Source organism: Aristolochia californica, unplaced genomic scaffold (genome assembly GCF_029961685.1).
Source record: "Aristolochia californica isolate CCGP_79_NKW_82.1479 unplaced genomic scaffold, dmAriCali1.0.hap1 SCAF_8, whole genome shotgun sequence".
Taxonomy (NCBI): domain Eukaryota; kingdom Viridiplantae; phylum Streptophyta; class Magnoliopsida; order Piperales; family Aristolochiaceae; genus Aristolochia; species Aristolochia californica.
Genome location: NW_027182279.1, coordinates 540,824 through 562,585, shown reverse-complemented (window position 1 = coordinate 562,585; position 21,762 = coordinate 540,824). Strand labels below are relative to the sequence as shown.

Genomic DNA, 21,762 nt, shown 5'->3' with positions numbered 1-21,762 from the left:
TCATCTTATGCATTAACTTCTAATTGTCTTGGGCCGACTTTGACTAGAGATCTTGAATTTATTTCATAAGTGTCTATCCTCTTTCCTTAATTCTTTCGTTTTTTTTTTTTTTTTTTTGAGAAAACCGAAGTCTTATAGGCAAATCTTTCTCAAACAAAAACTTCCGCAGTACCTTATTTTCTGGTGATGTTTTTTATTTTTGTAAGAGAACCTCCTTAATTGCTTGATGTATGGATTTAAGGTTTGAGTTGCGTCTGCTATGATCTGAAGACTATTGGTAATAGGTTAATATCTGCGTTCCATATCCTGTCTTGCATTTCCACTTATGCACTTCAATCCCCTGTTTATATCCTCTATTCTGGACCCTAAAATTTCCTTCTGGAAATTTTTACATTCATGCATCAATTGGAGCTAGAACTCTTTAAGAAATGGAACCATGACATTAAGTGGCACCAAGCAATCATATGTTACATATAGGACATTTTCCAGCTTGCAACAGCCTCTTTTGGTCAAAAGACATTTTTATTAGTTTCTTTGCCCACATAAAGTACGTGGAAGACTGGGATAGGTAAATTATCTATAGGGGTTTTCTCGTCAACAAATTTAGAAAGTACACACAGACACAAACTTTCGTTAAAATATAAATACGCAGAGACAGCATTTTCTCTGCATAGAGTAACAACATAACTGCTACATATGCATTTTCGGTAGAGTATGACTAACAACTCCATGCTTTTCATCTTAAATCCATGGAGAATTACATTGATTTCAGATTTTCGAACAACTAAGTACATATTTAGTTAGCACCGTTATGATAACGTTGACAAGTATGTATCTACTTTACCGTTCATTTTCCTCGAGAGAAACTTCATGCAAATAGGTGGTTTCACCCTGGCCAAAGCAAGCACTGAAGCAGGCAAAGTCCAGATTCCATCCCCGCAAATTAACCCAGATGCTACAGCAGGTGCGAATGCATCTGCTTTAACCTTGTTGGTTTTCTCCCAGATGAACAATATCAAGCTGCCAACACACATATCAATGGCGAAGTAAGCTCCAAGATAGAATGGGATTGCCATTGCCATTGGGAGTGGAATAAATTTCGACACCTTCTTCCCAGAAGCATCTCTTACTGCATTGATCAAAATGGCAGCAGCAAAGAACACATAGCAGAGAGTCAAACAGTGTTTTGGTAAGGAGGAAAATCCTTCTACCCCTAGAATGGCCATGTTCCTGAAGACTATTGCATTTGGGGCTGGGTACTCTGTATTAGGTATGCCAATGTCCTCAAATGCCTTGAAAAAGAGCCAGAACACACTTGGAGCTATCACACAACCCATTGCCGTGCCAATCACTTGGCTCACGAACATGGACCTGGGTGACGCCAAGGTTAAGTATCCTGTCTTAAAATCTTGCATGAGGTCGGAGGCAGTTGCCACAATGTTCATCATTACTCCACAGGCAGCAAGGCCTGCCAGAACCCCACCATTGGAAGCCCCTGCCCATGCACCAATTGTGAAGATGGCAAGTTTTCCATATGTTGATGCAAGGGACCAGTCAGTGAGACCTGCCCCATAGGCATTACAAAAGGCTAAGACGGGGGCAAATATGTAAGCAACTAGAACATGGTACCATTTCAAGGGGGAAAAGATGTGTGGTAGGGTGATGATGGAGATGACAGCAACAGTGAGATATCCTGCTATTGCAACCCACGTTGGAATTTGTTCCTTAAGAAAGTGTTGAGCCCGCTTCTGGTCATCATATGACTTGGAATCATTTATTTGTAGCCCGTTACCCGTGACAGGGATTAGGGAGCGCTTGTTTTGGAGTTGGAGAAACAAAGCTGACAGGGTCCTGCTCATGACCTTGAAGAAGTTGTAGAGACCATCCCCCAGTATCAATGCTATTGCTATGAATACCTGCAATGGAATGGCATATCTGAGCCACTGAAGCAAAATCCTCCTATTGCAGCTCAAATCAACGAGATAAGATTTGTAGAGACCTCAAGAAGATGTTGGAGAATTTCTCTTGTCCCCATCAAGTTGATTGATGGAAAAAAGGATAAGATTTTTATGAGGCAAAAAAATACCATGGAAAAAATTACCCTGTATCCCTGGAGGCCATGAAGACTATTTGGATCTTTAGGGTCTGTATGATACCAGTCACCCTCTTTTGTGCTGATGGCAGGCCACATTATACCCCATGAGAGAATGGCTCCGGCCAACACTGAAATGTTCACCAGGTAAGGGCAAATCATACCAACACCAACATAAGTAGCTGAAAAGTCGAAGAAAAACCTGTTTGAGGCAGTTCAAATACCAGATGATTAGGATTAAGATCACAGAGGCACTGCAAATGATCAAATCAACTTGTCTGACCCAAGAAATCTCTTCGCAAGAAACCAACAAAAAACCATTGACTGGCTTTATATGGAATAAGCATGGATGAAGTGGTGAAGATTCATAATATAATTCTCACAATAACTGCAAAGACGCACTAGTGCCAGTTTTACCTGTTCTTTAAGGCTTTGAGTCCAAAGGTTGGGAACTTCTGAAACCCACAGTTATCTTCAGCAGTGAAGAACCACTGGAAAAACCCCCAGAGGAAGCTAAAAGAGAAGAACTTTCCCAAGGCCTTCACCTGTTTCCTGTGAAAATTTGGCATAACATTTATAGATGGTAATGGGTTTACCTAAATGCAATCTATTGCTATTCACACAGTGCACGATGTGAGGGATTTGCTTAAGCTTACTTGGCAAGCTTTGCTCCTTGAGGCGTATGGAAGCTATTGATAAGGTGAGCTGTTGCAGTCCCGCTAGGGTAAACTAACTTGTAGTCAATGATCATAATCTGACCATAAAGATTAATTGGAAAGTTTCAAATTTTCATTATGCACAATCCATCTTCCAGGTTCTTTACTTAAAATTACAGAAAAGCTAATCAATCAGTTGGCATTATTGATATTCTATTGAGTACCTTTCTGAGGGGCACCAAGGAAAAAAGGCCGAGGAAGCTGACTGCCAACAGGAATCCAATCATCCAACCCAATGAAGGATCCTTGATGTTCGGTGGATTGTTCGCCTCTGTTGATTGTCTTGCAATCCTCTCACTCATGCCAAAGAGGTAACTTCCAAAACCCCCTGTTAATTTTCATTTGTTACACACAATTAATCAGAGGACGTAAGAAATAGAAGGAAGATTATTCTCGAATGCAATGATCCTGTAAATAACTGTTGGAGGTCATATTTGAGAAAATCACTGATAATCTGGCCTGTTCATCGGCCCTTTGATTAAAAGACCTCAAAGAAGATGCATCAAAACTATGTTGACTTTCAAAGCTTAGCTTATTAGATAAGAAACGGATGCTTTCGTCATCCATTGGATTTCAGAAATCCAGAACCCAAGAACCACCATTTGGAAGATACAAACTAAAAATAGCTTAGGCTTTTATAATAAAAATACTAATCAGAGTAAGCTCTGGAGCCTGGAATGTAAGGTGGTTACCTGAACCTCAAAAGTAGATAAAAATCAACGACTGACAGACACTTAAGATTTCTTTAAAAAATACTAATCAGGATAAGAATTAGAGTGGTCATCCACGTTCGAAAGACACTAGCTACAATAGATTAATGGTTTCTATAAAAAAAATATTACTCACAGACTAAAGAGTAGAATCTTGAATATGGAGTTTAACAAACATCAGTAGTGGGGGAATGAAATAGGAAAGCTTTTGAAGGGTGACACTGCACAACTTAGCATGCCTGCATATTTGGGGGACAAATCGAGCATCCGCCATTAAAACAAGAAATGAGTCTCTAATTCGTAGATATTAACCATGAACAGTTAGCTATTAAGATCAGATGTTCATAAGTGAAAGAAGAAAGACTTAGGGGAAAGAACAAGGAAAACAAAGCCCAATTTCATACCACTGAAGGCGATTCCAGAAGTCGCGACCACACAAGTCTGAATCACCGTATTCTCTTGCCTCGTAAAAGGCTGCTTCAACAATTTCGATTTCTCCAGAAATTTGGTCCACGTCTTCACAAAGAAGAAGCCCAACAGTCCGGCGGAGACATTCAAAGAGGGGATGATCCCAGTCGTCAGATTGAGCTTCATCACAATGAAACTGAACATAACACCCAAGAAGAAGCTGACGACGAAAGCTCTGAGAGTGAGCTGTTCTTGCCATGTAGGTACCCTCTTACTCTCAAAGATTTGCTCAATCGTTAACTTCTTTTCTTCTTCTTCGTCGCTCTTCTCCTTCTTGCCCTCGGCCTCCGGCGGCTCCCCTCGGTACACAGAGTGAGATTCTTCCACGGCATTCTCGATCCCTCTGTGATCGTTCTCCATGACCCAAAATTAATTTCTTCGTAGTATTGCTAAGGCTGCATCAAGGAATGAAGGATTATATAGCGATCTTTCTTACACGGGTATTTGTCGTCGTATTTGAATATTTTAGTGGAATGAACATGGGTTTTGACGCTAGTTTCGCATGGTTGCAGAGAGGACGACTTTTAAAGGTCGTTCTAGCTAAACTGGACTGAAAGAGAATAACATTTTGTCTATTTCAGTTTTTCGTCTGCTAGTGGACGACGCGATTTTGCCTCCAATTTCACTTGGAAAATACTCCACGTCTCCGCTCGTGCAGTGAGGGCCGTAGAGGTTAAATGTTATAACCTGTGCGTGTAGCTTTTATCCCATTTAGAGCCATAGACAGAGTTTCTACATATTTCCTGTACCAAATACAAATAAAATCCACCTACTATTTCGTGTTCATATTGGAACACATAAGGTAATATTTAACACTAGTGTACGGTATCTATGTCATATTTCTAAGAAGTTAAGTATCGTAACCTTTTCTTGTCTAGAATAATTGATTGACTGATTAGGAATTATTGCACGTATCCATTTTCTATGGATTAGGTAGGTCTTCAACTGGTTATGAGGCTGGAAAAACAACACCTTGACAAGCAAAGTTAGTCCACTTTTCACATCTGTTTACATTAATGAGAAGGAAGAACGGGAAGATTCTAAGAAATCCTAATTCCCCTTGAAGAAGAAATTCTGGCTATCTTTCAGATAAAAGGAAATGGGGTATGGGCACTAAGCTTTCTTCAATTGCTGTCATTCTTAATCATAGAATTAATCCATCATTTTCGAAGTGAATAATTTTTTTTTGGAAGTGATTAAGACTTCTAACCGCTTAGTATCCCAGGTTATGTTTTTTTATCATGGTTGTATAATTCGCCAAAATTGACCTGCAATTTGGCCCGATTAACCTTAATTTAAGAGGGTACTGGCTGAGTTACGGGGTTGATTCCTTCTATTTTCTGCAAGCCTCCTAACTTGCCGAAGTCTTTATCTTCTGAACTTAGAGAAAAGGGATCCAATTTGAATAGGTGTCAGTGAGAAAAGGGATCCAATTTGGATAGGTGTTAGTGAGAAAAGGGATCCAATTTGGATATGAGTTGAGGATAAGTCATTATTAGTATGGCGACTCGCCTAAATTTTAGAGCTGTTAAGAAAGAAAAGATCTGCTCTGTATGTGCCGTGCAACCGAAGTGCATCTCATGAAGATACTCTTTTGTAGTTCTGTTTTCATATCCTATCAAAAGGCTCTCGTGCATGCAAACGAGTTCAGATTTGCTCCAAAGTGATATAGCAGATCTGACCCAATAGGTTTTACTAACAGTTTCGCCGAAGGAGTTTTTTCCCCGGCTAAGGAAAAAAAGTGGAAAATGAAATAAAGAAAATAAAAATAAACCAACTTCAATTTTAAAATCTATTGTTTTCCGTTATGATCCTAAATTAATATTTAATACAAAGGAGCTTCAACCCACATGCTGTGAAGCCCACCAACAGCCCACCACTCGTCAGCCGAATCCGCGAACACCGAAACCGGTGGCACGCTGAAGAAGCCACCCCACTCCACTCCATCGTCAAAGAAGCCGCCGTCGGAAAGAGACACCAGGGACCGCACCGTCTTCCCCTCCTCCGGGCACTCATACAGCTCACCGTCCATCAGCAACAGCGGCCCTCTATGTGTCCCACTCCTGATTTTACACACTCCACCCTCGAACGTCCCAAACTTAGCAAAATAAACGGTCCCGCCGGGCATTCCCTCCGCCGCCGGGACCGACATTGACACCCCCTGTCCCACCAGCAGCACCCGCTCCGCCACTTCCTCCACCGCTTTGAGGAACTCACTCTCTGCGACGTTCAGCCGGAAAACGCGACAAGGGGCGGCATAGTCCCCTCTGACGACGAGAAGGACGTGAGGAGGGGAGGATACGAGGTGGAAGCTGCTCCAGCAACCTAGCTGGATGTTGGACAAGCGGGCGATGCGGCGGAGGGCTCCAGTTGATGGGTCCAAAGAAGAGATCGAGGCCCATTGGTGCCATTGCCCCCGTTGACCTGAGTTGCACAGGTAGAAGAGGCCATTGCTGAAGACAGCGTCCACTATTCGGGTGTTATTGTAGTTTTCGAAACTGAATGATTGGTATGATACTGAATTGTTGCCCTCTCGAAGCGCCTGGTGAAGTAGAAATCAGCCATCATATTCAACAATGAGTAAGAAGCCTAATTCAAATTTTAGGCAAATAGTAGAGTATTCATATCAGAACTAGCTGAACATCTCAAGACTTCAAAAATTATAATATTTCTAGGGTTTAAGGCGACCAGAAAACAAAGGCAGCGCACCTTCAGAATGATGCCCTCGTGCCGGTCGCCTCTATTCCTGACAAGAAGAACGAAGCAATTGCCCGTCGGCGGTCCCGAACACACCACCAAGTCCACCGGTAACTGGAATTTCCAGAGATCGACCCGAGCCTTGGTGAACGGATTTAAAAAAAACAGATCGCGCCATCCATCGCCGCCGATCCCCTCACAGGCCGAGAGCAGCAGCCAACCTGCCGTCGTCGCATGACACACTGATTTGCAGAAATCCTCCGCCTCGATGTCGTAGTATCTCCGCTCCACCGGGTTCAGGAACCGCCGGGTTCTCCCGCCGACTCGACGCGCTCCTTTCAGCGCGGCCGACGCCGCCGGCTCGAACACGACGAGCCACGGCACGGGGCTTAAATCGGCTCTCGACGCCAGCGATCGCGCGAGCGACCGCCAGCTGCGGCAGACGGCGAGGAAGCGGCGGGTGTCGGGGAAGACCAGTCGCAGGAAAATCTGCTGGAGGATTTCCGGCATGAGCTCCGACCATGCTCCCGACGATCGTTTTGAGCCTGGGTCTGACATCGTGGACGCTTTTGAAATCCACAGACATTGCCGTCCCCGGCGTTCATTACTGTATATATCTCTCTCGCCGGTAGTTTAGCGAATTGACGGATCTGTCCTTCGAAGGACTGAATCAGCACCGTTCGTCCATCTAATTTGGATGAATAGACGAGTCTGATTGTATCTCATGCAACTCGACAAAGCCCTATCGTATTCCTCTTTCCTGAAGAAGAAAAGTTATCTTTGGCCCTGGGATGGACCGTCCATCGGTCCTTTTACAAGTTATTACCAGAAGTAAAACTATGCAAAACAAAAGGCTAATAATAATTAATCTTCTTGAAGCTGTTAACAGAACAGGTGTCATCCTTCACAATAGTACGATTCAGGTTTCATCAGAGACACACCAAAAGGGCAAATATATGAAGTCAGAAAGAAACTGCTATCAGCAATGAGCAAAGAATGAATTAAATGAATATAATAGTTCTCAGAAATGATATTTAAACGCAGGCAAGAATTTGGGATGAGTTCAAACAGATTATGTGAACAGGGTATAGACATTCTTCTGGTATCCCCCAACCATCAGCAGCCGGGGCACATTCTCCACCAACAAATCCATGTACTCCATGTAGAAGTAGGCAGGGTGTTTCACTGGTGGTGCAGGAAGACTAACCAACACAACTGCTGCCATCCTTGAGTACCTGAGTATAGTTGAATTGAGCTTCAGTGTTGTGTGAAGGAACTTGTCAACTTGCTGTTCATTCACCACCACTGGTTTCCCATCGGCCATCAATGGTGTCCCTTCCTTTGCAGAATTCTGCTTCATTTCCTCCAAATACGAAGCTATTCGCCTCTGGGCTGCGGTGAAGGCCTCCAAGGAATTGTCCTGTTGGACCCCACCCTCCATGTTGGCTTCCCATGATTTCATTCTCACCACTATAACCTCTGCTTGCATTCGTAGGTCATACAGGAACTTCTTAACATCAGCCTTAAGCTCCTCAGCCTCAGTGTCTTCCTCAGCGATGCAGAATAGCTGGATCTTGCAGCTCTCGAAGCTCTCTTTGGTTAGCAAGAGTTGGGATAGAAGAAGCATGAGACCACCATCTCTTACGATCCAGTACAGATCAATGGTGCCAAACTGCCTCTGGTACTCATTCGGCCATTCATCAAGGCCCTTCACAATCACAACAGCCTTGTTGGCCACAATGCAATCATTTATAATGCTGACGAAAGTTGCTGGAATTTCAGTGAGGTTTTCATGACGCCATATCTCAGGGTAGCGCATAACCACAATATTGGGTTTAAGGTTTCCAAGACCCATGGTCTGGACAATGCAACGGAATCCAGCAGCCATGGAAGGTGCCACAACTATTTCAGCAACCCCCTCACACCGCTTGTAATCAATGTAGGTACTCAGGTTTCGGCAGGCTGCCTTTGCATCCTCAGCACATTCATAGTAGTCACCATCAAGAATGGACACAAAGATAGACATACCTCTGCCTTTCTTTTTCATGCAGTTAGCGAAGTCAGCAAGTTTAGGATGGCAGGGAACATTTTCGGGCAGCTTCCCCCATGGACGGCAAAATACTAGAGGAATTGGGTACCAATTTTTTGGGTGGACTTGGCTTGCTGAAAACATGTCAGAAAGAGAGCACTTGGTTAGTCGAAAAACCATTAGCATAAGTAAGCCACTCTGGCAATCATTGAGTAGAAGAAGCCAGGTACTACCAGAGTGCTGTGGGTGCTGTTTTCGTATTGCGTTTCTATGAACAAAACAACCACAACTTTCCAGACACTCATTTGCAAAAGTATAGTTTGAAGGAAATCATATAATAAATTGATCTTCATGCACTCATACACTATTTACTACATATTTTGACGAAACCTTCTAAACATACACTATTTTTAGAGCTGGTTTCTCATTTATCTCTTTTCTTTTCTTATCTTTCCCTCTTTTTTTTTTTTGTGTTCATGTTAATATCTAGTTTGTACCACTAAATTTTGAAACGTATGAATTTGGCTTATAAGTACCTCCTAACGAGCGAAGACTGCGCAAGGCTAACTGAAAATAGGCACTCTTAAAACCATCACCCCAGTCCCCAGCCTTCCCTTCTAAGCACACATAATAATAAATAAGGCTGGCAAGGGCTAGGGACACCACAGTGAATGACCAAGAGATCAAAAACATGATCACTGCACCAACAAAACCAACAATTAGTCAAAAGAGAAAAGATTAAGCACAAGTACACTAAATTGAATTTTAAGTGACAACAAAGAAAATAGAGCATATGCATACAGATACACTGCAACGCTCCTATAAGTGAAAGGCTCCAGTGGTGAAACTTCCATCGAGGGCGCCAACTTGGAGCATCAAGAAGATCTAGAAGGAAACAAGATAAGTGTACCCCAGCATAACATAGAAGGAAAAACATTGTTATGGTTGGCGAGATGAGATCTAGATTCCCAATCAGCACACACCCGATGCAGATAAAGGCTGTAAAAAGAGTAGCAAGGTATGGTTCACCATCATCTGCCACTTTGAAATAGTTAAGAACAGGAAGGATGTCATCATTGGCTATAGCTGCTAGCAGCCGTGGGGCCCCTGTCAGACTTTGGAGTGCCGCACCCAAAGTGGAGAGAATTATCCCAATATAAACAATTGCTGGAGCCGGCCAAGCCACTGCAGCCATAAGCAGCCTGCATTTTTTGCCCGAATGGAAAAGTTCATGGGCTCACTGTAAAATGATAAAGGTATCCAAAAGGAGGCATGGCCCCATACCTGTCAGTTAGAAGCTCCTCTCTAGAGGCCAGTGCTCCAAATAAAAGAACAGAAATGAGATATAGAGCAGTTGTTGCCAGAGTAGCAGCCAATGTTCCAATTGGTATAGATCGTTGAGTGTCTAAGAGTGATGCTGAGCGGTTTGAACCAGCCATAATTCCTGTCACAGCGGGGAAAAAAAGACCTACCAATGCACTGAGAGCAATGAACGAGTTAACAGTATAATAAATCGATAAAAATAATACATGGCCTAGAGAGAGAGAGAGAGATGGTCACTATTGGAAAGAAACAGCATGGATTATCATTGACTTACTTAAAATTCCAGTAAATTGATCCTTCTGGATCAGGCACTCCAGCACTGTTTGTAAGCTGGTACTCTGAACCCCAATTCTCTTTAAATGTCTTCAAGCTCAAACCTGATATTCCAGCTGAAGAGCAGAAAGGAAATTAGTTGCATGGTTTAATTGGATACACATGACATACATTAAGAAAAGTAAAGTGCAGGTTTGGCTAGTTCTCCAAAGGTGGAGGCACAATTTGCAATCCTCCCCCCAACCTCCAATCCCACGAACAAATGAGATTCTCTACCACAATATACAGAAAAAAATTGCTTGAAATAATGATAATGTATTGATAAAAAATCAAAGAGCATAAAGCAAATACATACAACGGGCACTGTCTTTTGGTGAAGTAAATATCCCAAGAAAAATGCAACACACTGAAAATAGAACAGGTATAAGGAAAGCAGGTGAAACTTTATTGATGATTTTCACTCCACCAAATACAATAAAAGTGAGAACCAGCGTGACTATGGTCCCATAAATTTGTAGGTTATGTACACTTGGAGTGCGAACTACTTCTTGAATAGCTCCTGGTATGACAGTACCATTCACATTTGTTATGCTCTCTGCATCGAACACCAGGAAAAAAAAAAGGAGTCATGAGAGGCTGATGATAGCTCATCTGATTTCATTAGAATGGAACAAGAAATTCAGCAAATCCTAAACATATGTTCAGAGACTAACTTACCTCCAAAAATAGCAAAACCAGGAGCAGCATCTAAAAACGTTTCTACAGCTCCCAGTACGTACCTGGAAACAACATGCAAAAGTAAAAGAGAAAAAATTCAAGAACAATTTCTGGCAGTTATAAAACTTCATATCAGTAAATGTTATCATGGCTCATGATTATCCACTACTACATTCATAATCCTACTAGACCCTCACAAAACCTCATCTAGACAAAACATGAGATTTTGGCATTTGAAACCCTTGTGATCAATACCTCCAGAAATTCCATCTAAACATAACCACCAGACAACAGGACTGTGATACCTCCCAGTCAATTACCTTTGGTAATGCCAGTTGAACTAGCAAGACTCAATTTTGATAAGCCCTTCATAGATTTATCAAAGATTCGCACTTTTTTTTTAAATATCAGTTTAAAACTTTTTTTTTTTTTTTTTTGGAAATAATCTGCTCTTGCCTTCTAATGTTACAAAAGAAAATGCTTTAGAACAATAAGTACTACCTAACAGGTACTTCCACAGTCCAGATTCATAAACTTAACAACTAAAGTTGGTTTTATTTACTATTATTTATTTTTTATTAATAACCATGAGAAACGAATAAAATGTTAGAACTTAGAAGCACTTACATAGCTCCAGCTATAGCAGTCCCTAAGAAGAAGCACAGTCCAATGCTTACACCAACCTCTGGACCCAAAGACCGACCAATAAGATAATATGCTCCCCCACCCTGGAAGTGTAAAGAAAAAACTCAACAAGACAATCTTAATGGCTGATGTAATAATTAGCAAACTTCATATTTTCGGTGCACCTTCATCGCACCATTAGTCGCAATGGCACTTAATGATATTGCAGTTAAGATGGTGGATAAGCTACAAAAGGAGACCAGCATAAGTGTCCCACCAATGCCTGCCATGCCAACAATCCTGCAAAATAAGTTTCTACAGGAGTTTGGGAAAAATTCCAGGTGATCAAATTTAGTGCCTAAGACCATGATTCAGCAAAAAGGATCATACAACTAAAATTGCATCAAAAGAGTAAAATGGTAGGCAGAAAAATTGACGAATGAAAACATAATCTATTAGGAATATCAAGGGACAGCTACAACTTACCAAGAAAATCGAATATAGTAGATAATTCCCAATATATTTTGTAAGCATGGCACAAAGACACCCATCAGCGTCCCAAGCTTAAGATCATTTGACTGAAGAGTCAAATCCCATTCATTAGAAGCATAAAAAGCATGAAAGATGTGACCAAATGACAAAAAATAGACAACCTTCTTTCTATTAGGAAGTAATAACTCTAGGCTCCACCACACGCCAAAAAAATAAAAAATAAAAAAATAAGCCTTGCTAACTACTCTGAGGATTGAGTTGTTGTTAATTTTGATTAAGGAAATACAGAATAGCATTTTCCTTTCATAACATAATGATTAAACAGCAATGAGCTTGTCATGTGTCAAAGTAGCCAATGGAACACATTGGTCTACATAAAATCAAGGTCCAAGAGCAACAATGTCAGGTATCAGTCAGAAGTATGTTCTTGAGTTTTGATAGCCGAGATGTCAGACGGATAGCTAGAAGGAAAGAGAGAGAGAGACAGAGAGATTCCATAAAATAGTCAGATAATGCTTTCCTTCTTTTCTTTTTTGGTAATGATGAGACAAGATAATCCAATAAAGAAGGAAAAATACAAGGTCAGGTGATCATTAATTCAGTGACTAATAGTATAAATGAGATGTCAGCAAGCATGAGAAGAAATCCAAAAATACTTGGAGAAGTTCAACAGTAAATAAGCAGAGTAAGGCATTGAGCTCCTCGTGCAGACAACACTTCTTTCATGGATGCAAATCAATCACAATTGAACTTTTAAGATTTCTCCATATTTCCAAAGATATGATGCCACAAAAATTGAGAAATGCACTAATGACCAAATCAACGAGATGATCCACCCAGCAATTGCATGAATTACAGATAATGCGTCATGAACCAAAAACTTTGGAATTAATTTTTAAAAGGCACAACCCTGCAACTGGAAACATTTATTGTCTACCAGAAAGCAAAGAGGAAACAAGGCACCTTGGGTTGTCCGACAGTGATTGAAACGTCTTCACCATCAGGCAGACGAGTACTTCCTGGAATATGTTCTCTTATCATACTACAAAACAAAAGAAATTGCAGTATTCCTTTTCAGTTAAAACCATCAATGTAGTATAAATAACATAAGTTTATGAACGCGCGCTCACATGCACGACAGAGAAAACAGAGGCAACAGAGTCAAATGGTAATAACTAATATCTGTATTCCGTACCTCTTCATGCCAAATTTATTGACAAGAGAATCAAAACCATACAACTCCAGTTTCGATTCCTGTTGGTTCTCACTAAATTCTGCATGATTTCCCTTGTTTATATCGGACTCCATGTTTGTTAGTGAATCCTCTTGATTATCTGAAAAACACCATGAGAAAAAAGACGTTAGTCCTTTATTTAAAGACAGTATTAAGGACATCCTAAAATTAAAAGCGAAAGAAACCGAACACAAAAAGGTCGAAAATCAAAACAATTTTCTTCTATAGTTCCCATTTTCATTCCAGACAAACTTCTGGACGACGTTAAACTAAATAAAGCCATACAAATAAAGTAGAATTGCCTTTTTAATTGAAAATAACTTACAAAATTCTATAGAAAAACGTCGACACGGTAAACATCGAAAAGGATAAGAGATTTGCAATCCCAAAATCAGGTTTTCTTACCTCGAATGTAATAAAAGTAAATGAAACGAATCAAAGCGGAAGAATAAGAACTAAACGCGTCGGAAACAACCTGACCCAGCAGATCTTCGTTTCCTGGGGCAGCAAATGCGAATCGCGAATTCTCAAAAAACTCGGAGGAGAGTCTGGTTTTTTTTTCCGGGAACGTAGCAACATGCAACTAATCTTTGATTTTGAAGGAGCGGGCACGGCGCGAATCATGCGCTCGCTTAAAGAAGCCACGTGGCTGCAGTTGAACGGAGCTTCGTATAAGAATCACGACGGCCGTTGATCTTGTGGACCCGGTGTTAGTTAACGTAGATTTTTAAGTGAAGGAGGAATTTCGATAAAAAGTTCAGTGAAATGGCAACAATAGCCCCCCGTATTAACGCCCATTAAAATGTTATCTAGTGACATAGGAGAGATAATAAGGGGTTGTGACATCTAGGGGTGGCACCAAGCTAATCTGTTCGAGTTCGGCTAAAAAAAAACTCAGCTTAGTTCAGTTTTTATTTGAACTCAACTCGAGCTCAAACTTGAAATAAAACGGCTCGTTAAGTGTAACAAGCCAAACTTGAGATTTTCCAAGCTCGACTTGTTAGCTCATGAGCCGACTTGCTAGCATATATTTTTTATGAAAATACCTTTTACTTTATTTGCTCTCGTCAATTCCCTCTGTAGTTGGTTTATGGTTATTTTTATTTACCTCAAACCTCAAAGACAATTGTTCAGCCATTTTGGGTCCCTCAACATCTAATGTTGTTGTTTGCTAACGAAACAAACACTATAGACAGAGGTGTTTGTTCTTTATTTTAGGTTTATTAAGTTGGCTATTATATATTAGTATTTTCTATTACAAATTTTTGGACTCTCTTGTGATACCTTGTAGTTCAATGGTATCAAAGTCATCACAATATTAACTTTATTTATTTATTTTATATTTTTTATAATTTTTAAAGTTTTAAATGTAGGTTGGAGTTGGAACCCAGCTCGAGCTCGGGATCAGGGTTTAGGAAATAAACACTATAGATGGAGGCGTTTTCTCTTTCTTTTAGGTCTATTAAGTTGGTTATTCTATATTATTGTTTTTCATTGCAAAGTCTTGGATTCTTAATGGTATCAAAGTCATCGCAATATTAACTTTATTTATTTATTTATTTATAATTTTTAAAGTTTTAAATGTAGGTTGGAGTTTGAACCCGGTTCAACCTCGGACTCAGGGTTTAGGAAATAAACACTATAGATAGAGGCGTTTTCTCTTTCTTTTAGGTCTATTAAGTTGGTTATTCTATATTATTATTTTTCATTACAAAGTCTCGGACTCCTTTGTGATACCTTGCTATTTAATGGTATAAAGGTCATCTCAATATTCTATTTATTTATTTATTTATATAATTTGTTTAATTTTTTTGAAATTTAAATGTGGGTTAGACCTTGAATCTTGCTCAAGCTCGATTCCAATTTTAGGTTTGAGCCTGAGATTGAGATCGAACATATGTTGGTTCGATCATGGCTCTGCTCGATGCCACATTATAAATATTTGTGTTTGAACTCAACATTTGTATTTGTATTTTGTGTTTTATTGTATTTTATTTTATTTAAAAATTAGGATTTAGAGTTTGGAATAATGTTTCGGTGTACAAAAACAATATTAGACATGTTTATAAATAATTTCTGTTATTTTATTATTTAAATTTTTATATGTGCAAGATTTTAAATATCAATTTTATTAAATCGTTAGTAGAAAATAAAAAATGCATTAGTGTAATTTTTTATTGAAAGCGCGGGAGAAATCATTTCAGGTTTTCGTGTTTGTCACTTGGCGGAAAGAAGGAAAACTGTCAAGCTGCGATGAGGTTTTCCCGCGCTACGCCATTGTTCAGACGATCTCCTTTGTCCTTCGCCCTTCTACGTATTGAAAACCTAAAGCATCAGCCACCTTCTTCACATATTCGTACTTTCGTCGTACGACGGAATCCCCTTTTGGTAGAGTACGAGTTTTAGTTTTAATGGTGGATTTAAATCTTCGCCGGGATGGATCAATCCCTTCCACTCAAACTATCAATCTCTTGTGAGCATTTCTTATGCTGCGGAGGTTGCTAGCCAAGCAAAAGGAGACGGCAGATGTCGGAGGAACGACGAAGAATCGGGAAAGGTATCTTTGTCGTGGATTGATGTATATTTACCGAAATTTATGCTCACCTTGCTCAGTTGGATAAGCTAATTGGTACGTGGCTGCTTGCATGGCCATGTATGTGGTATGATCCCGCCCTCTTTATTCCTATAGAGATACTGTTTTACCTTTTCTGTCTCTGGTGATTGATTTTTTTCGTCTGTTGATAATAATTTGATTAGTTTTGTATTCGAGATATCAATTTGATCCTTGTTTGCGTGAAGATTGCTAGTTAAGCGTCTCTCCAAGTACACAGTGATGCTGTCTGTTTGCACTGACGCTGACTCATTTCCCATGTTTCGTTTGTGTTTTAAAGCACATTTCTTCGTCTATTGAGTAGACATTGTCCTGTCTGTTCTGGTTTTCGACAATAATTGTTGCTTCTTTACTTATTTTTTACTCTCCCAATCTCTTTATATGATCCTAGGTCAATTACCTTGGCCGCGCCTCTTGGAAATCTTCCTGATTTAAAGATGTTGTCGTTGTTTGGATTCAGAGCAATACTTTTACGAGGGGCTGCACATGTTTTTTCTTATCCTTATGTATTCTGCATACTCAGCTCATTCTGTCGTAATTAAGTAAATTTAAATGATATGGCTGTAACTTAAGACAGAAGAAGAGAAGAGGATAATATGAGAAAAAAGAATTGGAGGAGCAGATGGGAGAATGGAGTGCTAGAACATTCAGAAATAGTGTACTCAGTTGAGTAGATTAGACGACTCAGTTCAACCAATTAACGTGAGGCAGGAGCTTGATTTTATCTGTTCAGTGTCCTTTTTATACATTTTTTAAATCTATTTTTTACTATTTTTTTAATTTCCCAATTGCACTGTCTTCCTCTAGAGAGCAGATCATATCTGGGTTGTTGCCTCTATATGTTTGATGTCATAAATCACACAAATCGTCTAATATGAGTTGGCCAAGTTCCAAGAACTTACTCTGCAGAGCTTGGTTTGAACTTCCTTCATGTTTCTCTTCAATGACTTAATTTCCAGAACTCGAAATTTCATGTTCCATTTGGCATTTAGTGACTGTTTCATGATGTTCTGTGTGCAGAATGGCCGTATTATGTATTCCTAACCACTGCTGCAACCCATTTAGGATGGCAGATATGGTCTGTTGATTTGTCGAATCGTGCAGATTGCAACAGAAAGTAAGGGTTCTATACCTACCCAATGTTTGTTTTTAATCTTTGACAATGGATGTGAAGCTTTGCCACTCTCTTTTGAAAATGGATGTACAATGACACAGTCTACACGTGGTCGCAGACCCATCAGTGTTGCCTCAAGCTCGCTTCTGTTCTCTCCTCCCTCGGCATACTCAGAGGCGATGTGGTAGTTAATCAAGCGCGGATCCCTTCAGCTCTCGCTCTTCTCTGTAACTTCTGTAGATCGATTTGTAAATTCTGAATCGTCAATCGGTTTCTCTTCTGCTTCCTTTTCCAGGTCTCAGTCGTGGCGCCAAACGTTCCAGCCATGTACGAGATGCAATTTGGGGTGCCGATGAGCGGAGCGATCCTCAACTCGACGTGAGGACCATATCCGTGCTGCTCCGCCATAGCGAGGCCAAGCTGGTATTCGTCGACTTCCAGTCCCGTTCCCTCATCGAAGAGGCTGTTGCTGCCCTTGAGAGGAAACCCATTTTAATCATCATAGAAGACGAATATGAAGGAGGTGGAGTAGATGATCGGGTTTCCTCTACGGCGACCCATCTCACTTACAAAGGCTTTATCGAGAAACAGAGTGGGCGCCAATGATTCTGAATTACACCTCCGGCACGACTTCCGCCCCGAAAGGAGTCGTTCACTGTCATCGAGGTATCTTCATCATCACCGTGGATTCGTTGTTGGATTGGTCTGTTCCGAGACAACCCGTTTATCTTTGGACCCTCCCGATGTTCCACGCTAATGGGCTGGAGCTACCCTTGGGGGATCGCCGCTGTCGGCGGCACCACCATCTGTCTCAGGAAATTCGACGCCGGAACCATCTACGCGTCCATCGCCAAACACAGAGTGACACACATGTGCGGGGCGCCGGTCGTACTCAACATGCTGGCGAACGCTCCGGATACAATTAGCAAGCCACTCCCACGTGTCGTTCAGATCATGACGGCCGGATCTCCGCCGCCTGCGGCGGTGCTGTTCCTCACGGAGGCACTTGGTTTCTCCATCAACCACGGGTACGGACTCACAGAGACGGCCGGGCTCACCGTGTCCTGCGCGTGGAAAGGCGAGTGGAATCGGCTCCCGGCCACAGACCGCGCGAGGCTGAAAGCGAGGCAGGGTTTGAGAACCCTGTGCATGGCGGAGGTCGATGTGATCGATGCCAAGACAGGCGCGAGCGTCAAGTGCGACAGGGAGACGCTCGGCAAGGTCGTTCTCCGTGGCGGGTGTATCATGCTGGGTTACATGAAAGATCCCGAGTCGACTCGGAAGGCCATGAGAAATGGGTGGTTTTACACCGGAGACGTGGGGGTGATGCACCCAGATGGATATATGGAAATCAAAGACAGATCAAAAGATATAATCATCAGCGGAGGGAGAACATGAGCAGTGTCGAGGTGGAATCGGTTCTATACCAGCACCCGGCTGTCGACGAGACGGCAGTCGTTGCTCGGCCCAACGAATTCTGGGGAAGAGTCACCATGCGCTTTCTTGAGTTTGAAAGAGGGATTTCGGCAAATAGATCAGAGGCCCTCCGATAAGGAGATTACACAGTTCCCAAAACTGTTGTTTCTATCTCCGAGCTTCCTAGGACATCTACAGGCAAAATCCAGAACTTTGTTCTAAGAGACATGGCCAAGAAACTGGGTCCTTTGACTACCTCCTCTAGGGTCAGTCGTCTGTAGCTCTCAGTTGAGTAAATATATGAATGAGGTCTAATCAATGGTTCAATGTCACATAACCTTCCAGCAATTTGCTCAGTCTTAAGTAAATAATTAGACAGGTTTGACTAATTGGCCTTTTATTGAGGCAATATTTGCTCCCGTATTAATGGATTTGTGACGATTTTGCTATTAACGGAGCTGTGTAAATTATTTGTTTGTGTTAGTGTGCTAAATAGAAAGTTAGAAAGTATGGTGTAAAGTGTAGATAGATTATTTATTAAATAAAATAATTTAATATATTTGATTTTTAGAAAATTAAATTAATATTAGTTAAAAAATAAAATATATTAAATATAACAATTAAACAAATACTTACTTTTATATTATTAAAATTTTAATCAAATTATAATTTTGTAATATCTAAATTTAAAATAATTATACAAATATCATACTATACAAACATAGTAATAATAAAAATAAAAATAATACAAATATAACTCAATCACCTATTTAATATAAAAAAATTACAATTGTATATAAAAAAATACAACACAAAAAATATTTATCAAATTAGGATGGGGAAATAGGGTAGGTCTAGGTCCATTTTTTAGCCTTTTTATTTTGTCAAATTAGAAGTTGGGGTTTAAGGTTAAAAGTTCGGGGTAGAGTTGAGTTCTTAAAAATATGGCTCAAGGTTAGGTTGAGTGTTTAGAAACTCCACTTGACCCAAACATTAAACAAAGCTAAAATTATTTGAAAATGAATGAAAGAAAATAAAAATAAATTATTAGTTTTAATTATACTTTATAATTAAAAATTTTGGGAAGTAATTAAATACTAAGTATTACAAAATGAATATATTCAAAATATGAATATAAAATCAAAAACAAAAAAATGATATAACTAATAAGAGAAAAGTTATGAAATGATTATTTGATGTCATATGGTGCAAAAAAAAAAAAAAAAAAAACAAGCAATCCAAGGTGAGGGCTCCCTATAATGATAGTATAATTTGGTCATTATGACTTGTTAGAAAATCTACTAGGTGATATCATTATTTTTCACTTACTATAAAGTCCACATATGTTTAGTTTTATCTCTAATTTAATTTTCATATAATTCGATTAAATATATATCGGGGATGGAAATCCGTTTGATAAGTTGATTGAACGCCACAAGGACAAAAACTCTGATAAGTTCGAAAAGTTCATTCAAGGACTCAAGAAGAATAATTCTCAATTATGAATAAAATCAAAGGTTTTTTCAAATCCGTGTACAAGTCCTCTATTTGTAATAGAGGTCGTGGTAGAATCTATGTAGAATAAATCCATTTCCCTTAATTACATTTAAATAAAAACTTAAGGTAACTTGACGTAAATAGAAGCTTAATATAATTATAACATGATCTTCTAGGATGAGTTGCCAACTTGTGGATATCCTTGTGGATTCCACAAGATCTTCTAACCACCTACCCTTCTAGGATAGATTGCCAACCCTGAATAGGGTTGGGAAAATCGACCCCGTCCCCATCCGAACCCACATTATTGATCAATCCCTAGCCCATTAAAAAATTTATAAACTTGCAAATTTTTTTTTTTAAATAAAACTACCGGAATTGCAATACACCATAAAAATACTACAACAAGTTTATACCCCTAAGAAACTTAGAAAATTAAATCATTATCATAAAATATATGTCATTCATATATGTTTAAAGGGTATTATGGATACAAAACCCTTGCGGGTTGGGTTCGGTGAAATCCGTCCTTGACCCGAAATCTGACAGGGTTTTTTCCCCTATACACCCCCGGGTTTCCGGTTAGGCCTGGTCGGATTCCCGCAAAACCTGACCCGGTGCATACACCTACTCCAAAGTAGGGATTTTCCTTCAAAAGTTGACATAAACACAACTGCAAAAACTTGTAGAAGAAAAGAGAAACAGTGATATTACCTCAAGATTTTACTCTGGAATTCATAAATAATGTCACTGCAATGCTTCATAATCTTTCATTTTTGTTGCTAACTAGCTTTATAGTCTCATTTTAATAAGAAGATAATCTATCTGTAGTGTCTCAGGCTTAATTTTTCTTTTGTCAATTGCTATTAGATAGATGTGTAATCATTATGTAAGAGAGTGAGAGTTCATCCTAGCAGCAGAAAACCCTCTCATGAATCAACCTTTTCCTGATACGAACCATGTCAACCTGTGATGAAACCCGATACCAAATCTGGTAATCGTCTCCAAGACTTTTCAAGTTTGATGGAAAACTGAGATCCGTTGCTTAGCAAAGCAAGAACCTTGGTATGGTGAAGACACCACAAACGGGGATGGAAATCTGTTTGATAAGTCGATTGAACGCCACACGGAAAAAAACCTTGATAAGTTCAAAAAATTCGTTCAAGAACTCGAGAAGAATAATTCTCAATTATGAATAAAATCAAATATTTTTTCAAATTCTTATACTAGTCCTCTATTTATAATAGAGGATGTAGTATAATCTATATAGAATAAATCCCTTTCCTTAATTACATTCAATTAAAAAAAACTTAAAATAATAAAAGCTTAATATAATTCCACGAGATCTTCTAACCACCTGCCCTTCTAGAATTCTAGGATAGAATACCAACTCGTGGTTATCCTTGTAGGTCCCACAAAATCAAATTTAACCCACGTCCACTAACTTGTGCGGGTCCCATAATATAAGATATTAAAACCAACCTTTGTTCTGTTCTCGTTAGAAACACTCATGCACAAGCATCAACCTTCCTGGCCACAATTCAGAAACTGTAATAACAAACTACTTGCTTACCTTGGATAACGTCAATACAACGCTTCCGTCGCGCATGAGGTGGGAAGAAAACTCATGGCTGCCATTCCCACTTGATAAGCACGAGCAGAGATCGCTGTCTGTCAGCTGCAAGCGCCCACAAGACTGACAAGTCGACAGCACGGCCACCGATTTCGCATTGAAGAAATCCAAACCTA

General features: G+C 39.9%; 3 protein-coding genes and 1 pseudogene across 4 annotated transcripts; 1 reads left to right on the top strand and 3 right to left on the bottom strand.

Annotated features, from left to right (window-relative positions):
- Window positions 1-596: 596 nt before the first annotated feature.
- LOC137938723 (probable metal-nicotianamine transporter YSL7) lies at window positions 597-4,460 on the bottom strand. 2 transcript variants are annotated; one of them, XM_068783737.1, is made up of 6 exons: window positions 3,923-4,460; window positions 2,973-3,136; window positions 2,749-2,846; window positions 2,510-2,644; window positions 2,102-2,294; window positions 597-1,916 (listed from the first exon to the last, which is right to left on the bottom strand). In XM_068783737.1, exons 1-6 carry the CDS (start codon window positions 4,344-4,346, stop codon window positions 810-812), a joined length of 2,121 nt encoding a protein of 706 aa, XP_068639838.1. In that variant the 5' UTR covers window positions 4,347-4,460; the 3' UTR covers window positions 597-809. The 2 variants fall into 2 exon arrangements, with proteins under 2 accessions (XP_068639838.1, XP_068639839.1); XM_068783738.1 differs by lacking the exons at window positions 2,102-2,294; window positions 2,510-2,644; window positions 2,749-2,846; window positions 2,973-3,136; window positions 3,923-4,460 and adding an exon at window positions 2,000-2,025.
- Window positions 4,461-5,618: 1,158 nt separating this feature from the next.
- Window positions 5,619-7,254, bottom strand: LOC137939213 (F-box protein At1g49360-like). Its single transcript, XM_068784438.1, has 2 exons — window positions 6,696-7,254; window positions 5,619-6,528 (listed from the first exon to the last, which is right to left on the bottom strand). Exons 1-2 carry the CDS (start codon window positions 7,239-7,241, stop codon window positions 5,812-5,814), a joined length of 1,263 nt encoding a protein of 420 aa, XP_068640539.1. The 5' UTR covers window positions 7,242-7,254; the 3' UTR covers window positions 5,619-5,811.
- Window positions 7,255-7,627: 373 nt separating this feature from the next.
- Window positions 7,628-13,449, bottom strand: LOC137938168 (cation-chloride cotransporter 1-like). The gene is made up of 12 exons (XM_068783156.1): window positions 13,337-13,449; window positions 13,105-13,183; window positions 12,136-12,227; window positions 11,835-11,949; window positions 11,653-11,753; window positions 11,022-11,087; window positions 10,664-10,899; window positions 10,310-10,424; window positions 9,997-10,191; window positions 9,514-9,914; window positions 9,249-9,410; window positions 7,628-8,846 (listed from the first exon to the last, which is right to left on the bottom strand). Exons 1-12 carry the CDS (start codon window positions 13,447-13,449, stop codon window positions 7,756-7,758), a joined length of 2,766 nt encoding a protein of 921 aa, XP_068639257.1. The 3' UTR covers window positions 7,628-7,755.
- A 3,736-nt stretch (window positions 13,450-17,185) lies between these two features.
- Window positions 17,186-18,797, top strand: LOC137938170 (2-methylpropanoate--CoA ligase CCL4-like; annotated as a pseudogene).
- Window positions 18,798-21,762: the final 2,965 nt, after the last annotated feature.